Source organism: Hyperolius riggenbachi, chromosome 7 (assembly GCF_040937935.1).
Source record: "Hyperolius riggenbachi isolate aHypRig1 chromosome 7, aHypRig1.pri, whole genome shotgun sequence".
Lineage (NCBI taxonomy): Eukaryota > Metazoa > Chordata > Amphibia > Anura > Hyperoliidae > Hyperolius > Hyperolius riggenbachi.
The window spans coordinates 198847034-198862988 of NC_090652.1; the positions used below are offsets into that span (position 1 = coordinate 198847034).

Here is a 15955-nt window from a genome sequence, read left to right on the forward strand (position 1 = left end):
TGAACCCGCCACTGCATACCTGTTCTGTTCAGTGAACCTGCCACTGTATACCTGTTCTGTTCAGTGAACCCGCCACTGTATACCTGTTCTGTTCAGTGGACCCGCTACTGTATACCTGTTCTGTTCAGTGAACCCGCCACTGCGTACCTGTTGTGTTCAGTGAACCTGCCACTGCATACCTGTTCTGTGAACCTGCCACTTTATACCTGTTCTGTTCAGTGAACCCACCACATCAGTGCGCATACCTGTGCAGTTAAGTGAACCCACCTACCTACGTGAGTGCACGCAGTGTGATATACCACTCTGTGCATACCCGATATGGACAAAACAGGTAGAGGAAGAGGTAGTGCCAGAGCCAGAGGAAGGCCACCCGGCAGGTCTGCGCGAGGTCGTGTAAATGTAATTTCGTGTGGACCTGGCCCACAGTACAGTGCTCGGAAGAAGGCACGTCCCATCACCTCCCAAGATTGTCAGGACGTGGTTGAGTATTTAGCGACACAGAACACCTCATCTTGCTCAGCCACCAGCGCTACTACTAGCACCACTTCCGCTGCATTTGATACTTCGCAAGAATTATTTAGTGTTGAAATCACTGATGCACAGCCATTGTTGTTACAGCCAGATGAATTTTCACCAGCTCATATGTCTGAGTTACGCGGCAACACTATGGATGTAACGTGTAAGGAGGATGAAGGACCTACTGATGGTGCATGTTTGGATTTGTCTGAGGCAAGTGAAGCTGGGCAGGATGATTACGATAACGATGATAGGGATCCTCTGTATGTTCCCAATAGAGGAGATGAAGAGGGGGACAGTTCAGAGGGGGAGTCAGAGAGTAGTAGGAGGAGAGAAGTTGCTGAAAGAAGCTGGGGCAGCTCTTCGTCAGAAACAGCTGGTGGCAGTTACCGGCACCATGTATCGCCACCTATGTACAGCCAGCCAACTTGCCCTTCAGCATCAGCTGCTGAGGTCCCCATAGTGCCCACATCCCAGGGTGGCTCAGCGGTGTGGAAATTTTTTAATGTGTGTGCCTCAGATCGGACCAAAGCCATCTGTTCGCTCTGCCAACAAAAATTGAGCCGTGGAAAGGCCAACACTCACGTAGGGACAAGTGCCTTACGAAGGCACCTGGAGAAAAGGCACAAACAGCAATGGGATGGCCACCTGAGCAAAAGCAGCAGCAGCACACAAAAGAAAAGTCACCCTCCTTCTCCTCTTCCTCCTTCAGGTGCATCATCTGCTTCTGCCGCTTTCTCCCTTGCACCTTCACAGGCACCCTCCTCCACTCCGCCTCTGCCCTTGAGCGCTTCCTACTCCTCTGCCCACAGCAGCAGTCAGGTGTCCGTGAAGGAAATGTTTGAGCGGAAGAAGCCAATTTCGGCCAGTCACCCCCTTGCCCGGCGTCTGACAGCTGGCGTGGCGGAACTGTTAGCTCGCCAGCTGTTACCATACCGGCTGGTGGACTCTGAGGCCTTCCGTAAATTTGTGGCCATCGGAACACCGCAGTGGAAGATGCCAGGCCGCACTTATTTTTCGAGAAAGGCCATACCCCAACTGCACCGTGAAGTTGAGAGGCAAGTGGTGTCATCTCTTGCGAAGAGCGTTGGGTCAAGGGTACACCTGACCACGGATGCCTGGTCTGCCAAGCACGGGCAGGGCCGCTACATTACGTACACAGCCCATTGGGTCAACCTGGTGGTGAACGATGGCAAGCAGGGGGCAGCGGACCAAATTGTAACACCTCCACGGCTTGCAGGCAGGCCTCCTGCCACCTCCTCTCCTCCTGCTACATGCTCTTCGCTGTCCTCCTCCTCCTTGGCTGAGTGGCAGTTCTCCTCTCCAGCTACACAGCCCCAGCTCCGCAGGGCCTATGCTGCATGCCAGGTACGACAGTGTCACGCCATCTTAGACATGTTTTGTCTCAAAGCGGAGAGTCACACTGGAGCAGCTCTCCTGGCTGCTCTTAAGAAACAGGTGGATGAGTGGCTGACCCCGTACCACCTGGAGATAGGCAACGTGGTGTGCGACAACGGCAGCAATCTGCTTGCCGCTTTGCATATGGGGAAGCTGACACACATACCCTGCATGGCACATGTCATGAATCTAGTTGTTCAAAGATTTGTGGCAAAGTACCCTGGCTTAGCGGATGTCCTGAAGCAGGCCAGGAAGGTCTGTGGGCATTTGAGGCGGTCTTACACAGCCATGGCACGCTTTGCGGAAATTCAGCGGGAAAAACAACATGCCGGTGAGACGCCTCATTTGCGATAGCCCGACTCGCTGGAATTCGACCCTGCTCATGTTCTCCCGCCTGCTAGAACAGAAGAAAGCCGTCACCCACTACCTCTACAACTACAGTAGAATGAAACAGTCTGGGAAGATGGGGATGTTCTGGCCCGACAACTGGACACTGATGAAAAATGCATGCAGGCTCATGCGGCCGTTTGAGGAGGTGACCAACCTGGTGAGCCGCAGTGAGGGCACCATCAGCGACTTAATTCCCTACGCTTACTTCTTGGACCGTGCTGTGCGTAGAGTGGCGGATGAAGCTGCGAATGAGCGTGACCAGGAACCGCTACGGCAGGAACAGGCATGGGACCAATTTTCATCAGACCCAGCTGATTCCTCAACACCTGCGGCAGCACAGAGGGGGGAGGAGGAGGAAGAAGAGAAGTCGTGTGCAGAAGATGAGTCAGACTCAGAGGATGATGAGCAAGGTGTTTCTTTGGGGGAGGAGGAGGAGGAAGGGACGGCGGCAGGAGAACACCCGCAGCAGGCGTTGCCGGGGGCTTGTGCTGCTCAACCTTGCCGTGGTATTGTTCGCGGCTGGGGGGAGGAGGTTGACTTGCGTGACGTCACTGAGGAAGAGCAAGAGGTGATGGGGGGTACTGGATCCGACTTTGTGCAGATGTCGTCTTTTATGCTGTCCTGCCTGTTGAGGGACCCCCGTATAAAAAACCTCAAGGGGAATGAGCTGTACTGGGTGGCCACACTACTAGACCCTCAGTACAGGCACAAAGTGGCGGACCTGTTACCAACTCACCTGAAGGTGGAAAGGATGCAGCACATGCAGAACCAGCTGTCAACTATGCTTTACAATGCCTTTAAGGGTGATGTGACAGCACAACGCCAGCAAGGTACCACTGCCACTAATCCTCCTCCCGTGTCCACGCAGTCAAAGACAGGACGCTCCAGCGATCTCATGGTGATGTCGGACATGCGGACGTTCCTTAGTCCAACGCCTCGCCGTAGCCCTTCCGGATCCACCCTCCACCAACGCCTGGAACGGCAGGTAGCCGACTACCTGGCCTTAAGTGTGGATGTAGACACTGCTGTGAACAGTGATGAGGAACCCTTGAACTACTGGGTGCGCAGGCTTGACCTGTGGCCAGAGCTGTCCCAATTTGCCATCCAACTTCTCTCCTGCCCTGCCGCAAGCGTCCTGTCAGAAAGGACCTTCAGCGCAGCTGGAGGCATTGTCACTGAGAAGAGAAGTCGCCTAAGTCACAAAAGTGTTAAGTACCTCACCTTTATCAAAGTGAATGAGGCATGGATCCCGGAGGGCTGCTGCTCGCCCCAAGACTAAGTCAGTCCCCGCACACACAGCATCTCTGCCTGCACGCCGTGTGACTGGCTGCCTGGCCTGCCCCAAGAAGACTAAGTCGCTCCCAGTCCCTCCACACAGCATGTCTGCCTGCAGGCCGCTTGACTACCTTCTCCGCCACCACCAACAGGGTCCGGGACTCCAGGCGGATTGCTGAATTTTTTAGGCTGCTGCTAGCAGCGGCCGCTGTAATAATTTTTCTGGTGCGTGTACATGACTGCCTAATTTTTCTGGCTGCACTGCGGGCAGCTGCAACAACAAAAGAAAAGGCATGTACATGCGCCCATTCCCCTTCGTGATCATTACCTTGCCGTGGTGAAGGGGCTTGCGTATCACAATGAAGCAATGACCGGCGCCTAGATGAGTGTCTCGGGGGGCACACAAAAGATAATAAGGTCGTTGCTTCATTGTGGTCAGACCAAATTTGATCAGCTGGACAGTCACTGTTCTGTCATTCAGCTACATCAGCCAGGCGACCATATGGGCTGTAAAGCCACCAAAACCTGCACTCTCGCCATGGTGCGCACCAGTCCAGCACGGCCGTCACTACACAAACAGCTGTTTGCGGTGCGTTACACGGTGAGTTTGGTGTGTCAGTGTGAAGCAGTACCTTAATTACACTACCTGATTGATGTATACACATGCAAGATGTTTTAAAGCACTTTAGGCCTGTCATTTAGCATTCAATGTGATTTCTGCCCTTAAAACGCTGCTTTGCGTCAAATCCAGATTTTTCCCGGGGACTTTTGGCGTGTATCCCACTCCGCCATGCCCCCCTCCAGGTGTTAGACCCCTTGAAACATCTTTTCCATCACTTTTGTGGCCAGCATAATTTTTTTTTTTTTTTTTCAAAGTTCGCATCCCCATTGAAGTCTATTGCGGTTCGCGAACTTTAACGCGAACCGAACCTTCCGCGGAAGTTCGCGAACCCTGTTCGCGAACCTAAAATCGGAGGTTCGGCCCAACTCTAAGGCTGGGTTGATTAGAGAGACAGTTTTATGATGTAGCTTTAGCATGGTTACCATGGAATCACGAGATTGAGCAGACTTGGTCACCTCCTGAAGGAATTATTTTTTCGCCCTCTTATGATTTCAGGATTCAGAAGTGTTGTAAAGAAACATTTTCTTCCATTCCTGGCCCCTTGACCTCATTGAGGTAATGTAAACATTTTTAACCTGGGCATGGACTCAATTTACTCCCCATTCTTACAGGCCTTAAAGTGAGCCTAAATTGAATTTTAAAAACAAGTTTTAACTTGCCTGAAAGCTTCTACCAGCCCCCTGCCCGCAACGTCACAAAGCGATCCTCCGGTTCCCCTGCAGCAACTTGTTTTAGTTTTGATGTGCAGCCCTGGTCCACGCTCCTCCTGATCACGTTCCCGGAAAAAAAAAATCTTGTCTGGGCAGAACGCTCTAGGCAGTGGGTGTGTGATTGAGGCCGCGCATACACAGTGGCTGTCGAGTCAGCCAGCTGGAAGAGGGTCGCTGCAGGGGGGGACTGAAGGATTGTTGGTGACGGGGTGTCTGCAGGGGGGCTGGTAGAAGTCCCAGGTAAGTTAAACTCTTTTTCATCAGTTTAGGTTCCCATTAAACATTTGCTGGTAAAAGTCCTATTTCGCCATGGAATGGTCATACCCTTAGTGTCTGTAACAACTGATTCTGTAGTTAAGCCTCCCTTCTGGCTATACCTGCAAATGAGGAGCTTTATCCTTGCATAGAGTTCTGCTTAGGAAGCATGAAGGGAGCTCACTGTAAGCATGTAGGGAGCACACTGATTTTGAAAATCTGATGTTACAGACATCATCTCTGATAAATTTTGTTTTAAAGGGGAACTTCAGCCTAAACAAACATACTGTCATTAAGTTACATTAGTTATGTTGACTAAAATTGATGGGTAATCTCTTATCCACCCTGTTTTAAAAGAACAGGCAAATGTTTGTGATTACGTGGGGGCAGCCATCTTTTTGGTTAAAAGGAGGTGACAGGGAACATGAGACACCGTTCCAATTGTCCTGTGTCCTGATCACCCCTCCCAGCTGCACGCGCTAGGCTTCAAATCTCAAATTCAAAATTTAAAAATAAAAAAATTGCACCAAAACAGCAGAATGAGAGCATCATCAGAAATCCCATAATGCTTTGCACAGCATCAGAAGAAAAATGCCCGGGCAGTTTTTTTCTCTGCAGCTAAAAATGAGGTTTGGGTAAGAAAAACAAAGTTCTGATGCTGTGAAACTATTAAAGAAACACCAAGCCTTTTCAGTGCTGCTGAGTAGATTTTTTAGTCTGGAGGTTCACATTAAGGCTGCATCAATTGCAACTGGGCTTAGCCCAGAAACCAACTATTTTTTAAGGAAGCTTGGAAGGGACGCTTGCAAAAACCGTTTGAGTAGGAGGAACTGGATAAAGTTTGTATTCTGATGCATAAGAGTTCACTCAGTGTTTTGGTGCTGGAGATGAACTTCAAATTGGTTTATCATTGGTATAGAGCCCTGACGCGGCTTCACAGGTTATTTCACTCTGTCCCTGACGTATGCTGTAGATGTGGGTTGGAGTGAGGTGACCAACTCCATATCTGGTGGCACTGTATTAAAATAATACCCTACTGGAGACAAAGCCTGGGCTTCTTCTCCTGCACTTAACTAAAGATAACATCCGATCCTACAAGAAATCATTGGTAAAACATCTTTTGAACATTGCAAAAACGTATCCCACTGAAGTAAAATTTTCCAAACCCCCCTATTTTAAGTTTATGGTTCTAAAAGATAGAACAGATAGCTTGAATAGAAGTGCTATTTCACTCTGAAGCCTGGTACACACTTTCAATTATGATTGCCCTATCACTGGCCAATTTTACCACTTCCATGTAGCAAGAACTTACCTACACAATCTGCTCATAGTATTCAATATCTGTTGACTGGTACATTGGTCAATGATTGGCTAATAATTAAAAGTGTGTACTAGGCTTAAAGATAATCTGTAATGGGATACTTACCTGGGGAAGGGGAACCCTCTGGATTCTAATGAGGCTTCTCGCGTCCTCTTCACCTCCCAAGATCCATTGCTTTCTGCCTGTCTGCTGCTGTTGCGCCTGCAATATTTGCCTTCCCAGCTCCAGCACAGCTGTTTTTCTTTTTTTTTTTTTTTTTTTTTTTGGGGGGGGGGGGGGGGGGGGGGGAAGGCTGCCAGCGCTGGATCCCGGGTGGTGAAGTGGACTGGGGATTCCTCGTTAGGAACGAGAGGCTTCCCCTTCCCTAGGTAAGGGTTTTTTTTTTTTTTTTTTTGTTACATATTTTCTTCAAGCGGTACGTCCTTTAAGGAGAGTGATAGCCATCGTTCCATAATCTCCCTGCCTCGAGTTCCCCTGGCTCAGTCATCTTATCAATGTATATGTCCCTCTCAGGAAGTGGATATTGCATGAAATGTGAGGTTGAACTGGTGGCTTATGGGCTTGATATGTTGCTTCTTAACAGCCTCAATATGTTTGGTGTAACTTGCACGTAAACCTCCTGTATAATTTAATAGTAGGTTTTGCATAAGCAATGGTTGATCTTTGCATTTAGCTGATAGAAGCAATGTTGGTCATACACTGGGTATCCAAAATCTGAGAACTGAGCTGTGTATGAGGCAGCAATGAATAGTTATGCATGTTGATATATTACTTTATCTTATATAGACTATTCGGAATAGAGTATAATTTTTATACTGAATTGATAAGCAACAGTAGTCCTGGCGACTTTTTTAATGGGATGCTTTAGAACTGTGGTTTCACATTTGTGCAGATTATAATTATCTTGCCAGCTTTTTGAAAAATGTTCTGTTCTGGACCCCTGTTATTATCTATGCTCTTTTGATACCAAAAACGGATTGTTTGAAAAAAGAATAGTAAACAGAATACTGTAGGTCAATCATAGAGCCAGGCAGAGCCTATTGTGCCACAATGCAGTGGAGAACGAGGCACATGTATACAATAAAACCGGAGTAAGAAACAATTGGAAACCTAAATTAAACAATGAACAAGTGGGCTAAAAAAAAAAGTTCATAAACAATATGCTGAAATAAGAAAATACTGTACTACACTTGCAATCTTGGTCTCATAAAAGGACCAACCATGGTCAAAGTGACACAAAAATGAAGCACACAAAAGGGAATAAGACAATCTCTCTGATCCATTAAGTATGTACGGTAAATTTGGTTTCTGATCTGACTTATCCAAAGTAGTAGGTGTATTAAAAGCAATCTATGGTACATATGCCAGTTTTAGCCCTTAAAAAGTAGATATCTGAATCAATATTCCAAATTCATAGTTTTAATATACAATCTGTGAAGGGATCATAAAGTCAGTTTGAAGAATTCATCTCGAGTACATGTAAACTTCTGTTTTTTGAGATTGAAAACAAATATGTAAAGCTTCTGACCACAGATAAGAAAGCAGCATGTCTTTACCATTATATCTGTACATACATTCAGCTTGCTAAGTTAACTTTAGACACAGGTTTGCTTTATATAAACTTCCATTCTCCTGCCTGACAGTAAGAATAGTGTTACTTAGAACCTTGATTTTTTTTCCCTTCTTGTTCCTCCAGCTGATGTTCACAAGGAACAGAGTCACGTGATGTATGAAGGCAAACACATACACTTTTCTGAAGTTGACAATAAGCCTCTATGCTCCTACAGTCCCAAACTCTGCAAGCAGAGAAGACTCAACGGGTATGCCTTCTGTATCCGCCACGTTCTAGAAGACAAGACAGCCCCCTTCAAACAATGTGAATATGTGGCCAAGTACAACAGCCAACGCTGCACCAACCCTATCCCCAAATCAGAAGACCGTAGGTAAGCCTCCTTATTTGGCTAATATGGAATTCATTGGCTATGATTTGTCTTGATTTCAAAAAGAGATGCTGGTTGTTTGAAAGGACCCATTTTCTAAAATGTTAAGTCTGGCTTATGAAAAAAAGGGTCTCTGTTTTGAAATATCATATTTTTCAGAATAGAATATATGCACTTGTTCTCCCTGTAATGTCTCTTGTTTGCTCCCCTGTGTGCAGCAGATTCCCATGGACTCCCTCTAATCAAGTGAGAGACGTGCTGCTTGTAATTACATTGCACGGGGGAGCGGAAGACACTGGAGGTCAAACTGGAGACACGTGGGAGCAAATGTGGACAAGGAAGATACAGGGACAGAGGCTGACACACAGGGGACAAAAACAGTGACATAAGCTCCTGCAGTATAGACCAGATTTAGTATAGTTCCCCCTTGCTTTTGTCCTCTAAACTTGGGAGTGGCTTATAGTCTGGAGTGTCGTTGTATTCCGAAAAATATAGTATTTATTAGTAAATCCTTGATAAATAGCCCATTGCTTTTTCTACAAAATAAACCTATTGCACTGAAATTCTTGTACAAAACTTCTTCTATAAAACTGCACCAAATGAACGCCCTAAAAAGCCTTGTACTGGCTAGCAACCGAGAAATTACATCATAACTTTAACTGAAATTCCAGCATTCGTGGAAATGTATGAGTTAACCTGCAGCCTGATTAGGTATGAAATACAATTTCACTGTAAGGTTTTGTTATGTGCAGCTCTACCTGCTTTTCTAGGGTTCCAGTGGGTTCACACTTCATCCAGTCAGCTTTCTGCCTTGTGCACAGGTGGATCATTGGCCTGTTAGGGGCAGGATGAGCCAGGCAGTCAAATGCTTGTTGTAGCCATATTTTTGGTACCCACTGGGATAGTTTGAGCTCAATTGTAGAAAATGAAGTACAGATATGCAAAGTTGCACATTGTGTAACTTTCCGTTGCTTTGTCATTACTCAACTGCTTTGGAAAGAAGAGATATTTTGCTCTGATCAATCACCTGCATAAGGGCCTGCTTCCACTACATGCAGATTATGTGCACAATGGATGCAGAAAAACTGACTCCAAATCCTATTGGAAAATCTGCATCAGAAAAATTGCGTTTAGTGGAAACGGGCCCATAGGCACTCATTGGAGTCAGTTTTTCTGCATCCAATCTGCGTGTAGTGTAAACAGGCCCTAACATAAACCGTGTATATACTCTGAAGTTGTCTGTACAATAAAACTGAGAGGCACAACCTAGAGACTTGTAATCTTCTGCTCTCATGTTTCCCCCTTTTCAGTTCCTTATAAGGATTACCCTGCAAACCACAGTATGATTCCGATTTGCGATTTTTGATCTGCAATTCAGATTTTTACTGGATGCTAGCAACACATGAAGAAAAAGGCAGCATGCAGGACTTTTTAAATTTTTTATTATTGCATCAGTAATCGGAAGCGCATGTAAAATCGCATAAAAAATCGTAACGGCATGTAGTGTAAAAGAGCCCTCAAGCAGATTGTTTTAGTGCAGTGTGCAGTTATTTCTTCAACATTTAGGCCCCGTTCACACTGCACGCGTTTCCAGCCGCGTTTTGGAAACGCGTGCAGGTGGCCGATACGCACGACATCAGACATTGCATAGAGTGCAATGTCTGATGTTCACACTGCATGCGTTCCGGACCTGTGCGGTCCGGGAACGCATGCTGCACGCATTTTTTGCAAAAACGCGTGGCTGTCCCATTCACTTTTCAGTGATGGGATCAGCCATGCAATGCATACAAACGCGGATGGCGTGCGTTCGTACGCGTTGCGTTTCGCGTGCGTGCCCGTCCGCGTTTGTAATGTGAACGGGGCCTAAAGCCTCTCCTTATCAGCTATATTCACAAATTGTAAGTTAACTTAAAGGGATCCTAAACTGAGAGTGATATGGATGTTTCCTTTTAAACAATACCAGTTGCCTGGCAGTCCTGCCAATCTCTTTGGATGCAGTAGTGGCTGAATCACAGACCTGAAACAAGCATGCAGCGAATCCAGTCTGACTTCAGTCGGAGCACCTGATCTGCATGCTTGTTCAGGGGCTGTGGCTGAAAGTATTAGAAACACAGGATCAGCAGGTGAGTCAGGCAACTGGCATTATTTTAAAAGGAAAAATCCACATCCTTCTCAGTTTAGGTTCCCTTTAAAGATAACTCCAAGTATAGTTAAAGAGGAGCTGTCAGCCATACTATCTCAGGGAATAAAAACAAATATATAAGTAGATAAATACTTGCTCTACTTATATAACACATGTATTGTACTGTCCACGTGATTCCTGTAAATTTTATAAAGGAAAAGTAGAGAATCCTATTCTAGACAGTTTCCATATTTACTGTGGCTATTTTGAAGCCATCCCTGATGTAATATCCGCCCTTAGTCTCCTCTGCCTGATTTGCCTGCCCTTCACTATAGAAAGTGCATTGTTTCAGCCTGAGAAATTTTGGCCAATCAGAGAGGAACAGAGGTGTGGGAGGGGAAAACAGGAGGGAAAGAGGCTTCAGCCAATCAGGCTGCATTAGTTAAGTCTGAGGGGAAGTAGAGAAGCAAAAAAAAGACAACCCAGCATGCCCTGCAACTTCTCTTTTGTATACCAAATTTTCTGTGTACCAAATTAGAGTCATGTAAACTGGGGAATGATAATTTATCAACAAGAAAATTAATAGTGATTTTAACTTTTGGATTGCCTGGTTAGCATCCTTATTACTTGTTTACCAGATAAAAATAAAAAATTGATTCTGTACTTTAGAAATAAGGAAGTGCTACTACAGATATAAATTTGAGTTGGTTCTATCCACTACGATGTACCATATGTAAACTTTATCTGTTCATCTGACTGTATACAGTGCATAGACTAAATGTATGTATTGCCATTGAAACCTTTTTTTTTGGCTGGAGGTGCTCTTTAGGATGTACTCCAAAATTCTCACTTGTACTGTGTGGATCCCTATTTTACTGTTGGATCTGTTGCGGAGGTGGAACGCATTCTTGTGCTGTCTGCAAATTATTTTTTTTTTTCTGGAAGCGGATTCACGCTGGCCGTTGAAGTCAAGTGAGAATATAACCTAATAGATGGGGGGGGGGGGGGGGGGGGGCTTTTTTCATGACGTACCTCAGACATACTTCATGAAGTACCTCAGTTTGTAAACGCCTACAAGCCATCCACAAGATGGCGGTGCAGTAGGTACCATATAAATGATGACCAGAACTGAATAGTGAGAATGCAGCCTGGGAACATCTGTTTATTTTCCACAGCTATAAAGTTAAAAATTATTACTGTATCGGGATTTGTTTAACTGGTTTGAGGTACTTGTGAAAACAGTACCTGCTGAGCTTGTTATAAGCAAAATAAGTGTTACATGTATTAAGTGAGTTGCGCTATATGCGTAGATTGCAAAAACTTAAAGTGGATCCGAGATAAACTTTTACTCATTGCATAATTGTGTTCCTTTCATATAGTTTATAGGGCATTCCTCAAGCCAGATACTTTTTTGTTTGTTTGTTTTAATACTCTTAATTCCCTATAAACTAAACAAGCTTAGCCCACAGCTTTTCAGAGAGCCTTGGCACTCTGTCCCAGGTAGCAAGGGCTTATGGGAGCTCAGTCTGGGCAGGAGGAGGAGGTTACTAGCCAGAGATTTCAGAGGCAGAGGGGAGGAGAGGGGGTTGAGCTGAGGGCTGGAGATTTTATCAGCTTGCCTCAGTGTAGTGTGACAAACAGAACATGGCTGCCCTCATTGTATCACAGCAATAAATAATCATAAACGGTTTAAGCTGTTTGCAGCTAGATTTTCTGTGTAAACTATCTAAACTTTAGATCAGATATATATAGACAAGTTACTTGTTATAGTTACTTTTTCATCTCGGATCAGCTTTAATGTGTGCAGACAGAGCATGCCAAGTTTATATTTTGTGAGTACAGCTTTATGCCCCCTGCTTTTGGGGTGATTGCTTAATGGACACCTGGTGCAAGAGGGATATTGAGGCTGTCGTATTTATTTCCTTTTAAAAAAATACTGGTTGCCTGGCTTCTTGCTGATTTTTCATGCATCAGTATTGTCTGACTCGCACACCTGAAATCAAGCATGCAGAAAATCTGGTCAGACATGCTTTTTCAGGGTCTATGTCTAAAAGAATTAGAGCTTGAGTATCAGCAAGACAGCCAGGTAATCTACATTGTTTAATAGAAAATGAATATGGCAGCCTTTATATCCCTCTCGCTTCAGGTGTCCTTTAATGTCATGCTAATTTAAAGGTGCCCATACATTGCCTCTTCAGAGAGAGATCTGTCTTGGTTGATCTGCTGCCAAAATCTCTAGCTTTATCGGTAACTTAAAGGGAAGGTCCAAGGTGAATAGAAATAAAAAATTTACTTACCTAGCGCTTCCTCCAACCCCTGGCTGCTGTCCTGTGTTCTCGCCGCAGCTCCGGTGGCTCCCGGTCCCTTCCGTTGCAGATGCCAACCTCGCCAGGTTGGCATTTTACTGCACTACAGCGTGCAGCTCACGGAGTCGCACTGACGTCGTCCGGACTGTACTGCACAGGCCCATAACTACTGCGCCAGCGCAGTACAATCCGGATGACGTCAGTGTGACTCCGTAAGCCGCGCGCTGGATTGCAGTAAGATGCCGATCTGGCGAGGTTGGCATCTACACCAGAGGAGACCATTAACCACCGGAGCTGCGTCGAGGTCACAGGACGGCTGCCAGGGGATAGAGAAAGCCCCAGGTAAGTACGGTAGATTTTTGATTTTTATTCACCTCCGACCTTCCCTTTTAAGTGGATGTCAATCGTACAATTGTAATACGGATCGGGTAACTCTGTCAGGCACATGAAAGCGGGTAGAGATCTTATCCTTTGAACACTATGCTTTTTTGAGTGCTTTTTTTTGTGTAAATTTGTGCTTTGGCTTGGTTATACATACTGTTAGTATTTTGATGTACATTTGATCAGTTTTCAGTTTGCATAAAATTTACATGCAAGCAAGAATTATTTGTATCTCATGGACATCTCTGCTAATTCTTCAGCTTTTTTAGTAACACTGGATATCGTCAGAGGTGACCCAGGTGAGGGATGTAAAAGCTTTGCCACCTCGTGGCTATTTTTGATAGTCAGGTTGCCAGGAACACTTATATGATCTATTGTTTTCCAGCCAAAGACAACCTTTGAAAATTAGACCCACTCTACTTCATTTGTGATGCATAGTTATCACCACACATTATTTATTTATTTTTAAACACCTTTTATTTTATTATCAGACATTGAATGCCAGTGATAGATGTATGCTTGCCCAGTGTTCAACAGATGCTGAAACCACTAACGTTTTATATTTGGGATGCAAACGTTATTTGATTATAAACCCTGTAGACTCTAGAAAAATTGTTTGACCCTGATGGAAACCCTGGCATACAGTGTACCTGATGTCTAATGGTTTCCCCCTCCCCATACTTTGTACTGAAGTCTCTCCTCTCCCTCCTGCTTACCTCATGTCTGGCGGTTTCCCTTCCCTCCCCCATACAGTGTTACCAGGTATCTAGTGGTCTGTCCCCAACACAGTGTCCCTCAGTGTCTATTAATCTAGTCTAGTAGTTGCCTGTCTGCACTCCCTCCTTGTGCCCTTTTGCAGAGCAATGGCAGTGGAGGCGTGGAAGAGCATTTTACCTGATCCCGGACCTTACACACTGCACTGCAAGTCTTTGTGTCTTCCGGCGCTTCAGATTCCCTCTAGTGTTTGTAGCTCATGTTTTACTTCCCGGGTTACCAGGAAGTAGAGCATGAGCCTTAATACGATGCAACTTAAGATATGGAGGTCCAGTTCAGTGTGTCTGGTCCCATGCTCTTTCAACACTACTGCTGCCATTACTCTGCCGAAAGATGTGAGGAGGGAGGGTGGATGGGTGTCTACCAGGGAACATACTCGAATGAACAGAGATTTTGCTGGGGAAGGGGCATTTTAGGAGAGAAAAAAAAATCTTGGTTTATGCTTGGTATATACGATAATTTTTTTTCCTGTTCTTAGGTCAAAATTTGGCTTCTTTGTTGGTAATGTTGGTTATTCTGTTATTATTTACAAGGTACTGCAACAGTCACCTACAGGTACTTGGCTTTATTCCCAAAAAAGAAAGGAAGAAAAAGAATGAAGCACTGGAAGAAGTAAAGGCTAGGACTCAAATGGAAACCGTGGCCTTCAGCTTAACAGTGCCCACCCTGGCCTTGAAGATGCCCAATGGACTGGATGGAATGACCCTTTCACCTCCTGGGGCCAGACTTCCCCTCCACTACCTGGAAACAGATTTGGATGACTCTTTCCCTTTGGAGGAGGAGGAAGAGGAGCTAAGGAAAGGAACATCCGTAAAGAAGAAGCTGCAGAGCAAGTTGGCACTGAATCGACAGAGACAGAAAGAAACTGAAATTTTAAGAGTTCATCAAGAGCACTTTAACCCTCACCCTGCACCTTCACAGCTGCAACCTCTGCCTCTTCAAGAGCAGCAGACATTGGTACAGCCAGTACCAACATCCCTGAAATCCACTGGGCAAACGCAAAGCATGGCTTGTACATCTCCTCAACCTCAGAATACCAGCTTACCAGTACAGGGAACATCACCCGTAACACACACATTAGCACAAACAAGGAATTTGTCTATCAAGAGACCTCCTCCTACCCCACTAGTTCCCGTTGATCCACCACAATCTGATAGGATTCAGGTGACTGCCACAGCCTTAACAACGTATTCCTCCTGTGTCAGTCGGTTACAGAGGCTGATGAAACTCTGTACACAGAAGCAGCAGCTAGACACCGATTTGTTCCCGCATTTGGGTAAATTTGCACATAATTTTGTATTCTGATCTTTGTAGGCTTTCTTATTGGTATTTTAATAATCCCGCAGTCCACGGTAATATACTGTATATTTCCTAATTATGGTGATGCTGTTTAGAGTTTCAACATTATCAACCTGACCCTTGATAGTTAGTGTAAAGTGTAATTTGATAGTACATTGAAAACTATGAAATCTATTAACTAACAGGGCATATGTCAAAATAAGGGCAGACCTATTTGCTGTATGGATGTACAGAATCATAGTTTTCATAATATTTTTTGCCATCTTTCTTTGAACTCCTTTTGTTACCCAGGTAAGTTCTGTTAAATTGAGAATGGTAGACAGACCAAATCTGTTTGTTTGGTATTATTTAAATGTGATGTCAAAGTTCTAGTTTTCACCAGAGAGCCAGGATGTAACTATTTTTAGCATGGGCTAAAACAGAAAATAAAAAATATATTTTTTGAGATTTCATCCATGACCACAAAAAACATATTTCCTAAAATATGAGACTCCTTATGATAAATCAAAACTGGAGATATGTGGTATCAATTTTATCTTGTAGATGAAGCAATGTTGCTCATTCTCTGTGCACACGAGAGTGCTTCTGGAATTAGAGAAGTATGCATATAATGAGATATCGGTAATATAATTTTTTTTTTTAAATC

At 44.9% G+C, this 15955-nt stretch overlaps 1 protein-coding gene across 4 annotated transcripts in view; it reads left to right on the forward strand.

Moving 5' to 3' along the window:
- The window catches only part of INO80D (INO80 complex subunit D), a 114541-nt gene that overhangs the window by 43855 nt on the left and 54731 nt on the right, over nucleotides 1-15955 (forward strand). For all 4 annotated transcript variants that reach the window (XM_068244997.1, XM_068244998.1, XM_068244996.1 and 1 more), the window contains 2 exons: nucleotides 8184-8430; nucleotides 14544-15286. In XM_068244997.1, coding sequence (XP_068101098.1) covers nucleotides 8213-8430; nucleotides 14544-15286 — 961 coding nt within the window. In that variant the 5' untranslated portion in view covers nucleotides 8184-8212. The remainder of the gene's footprint in view (nucleotides 1-8183; nucleotides 8431-14543; nucleotides 15287-15955) is intronic.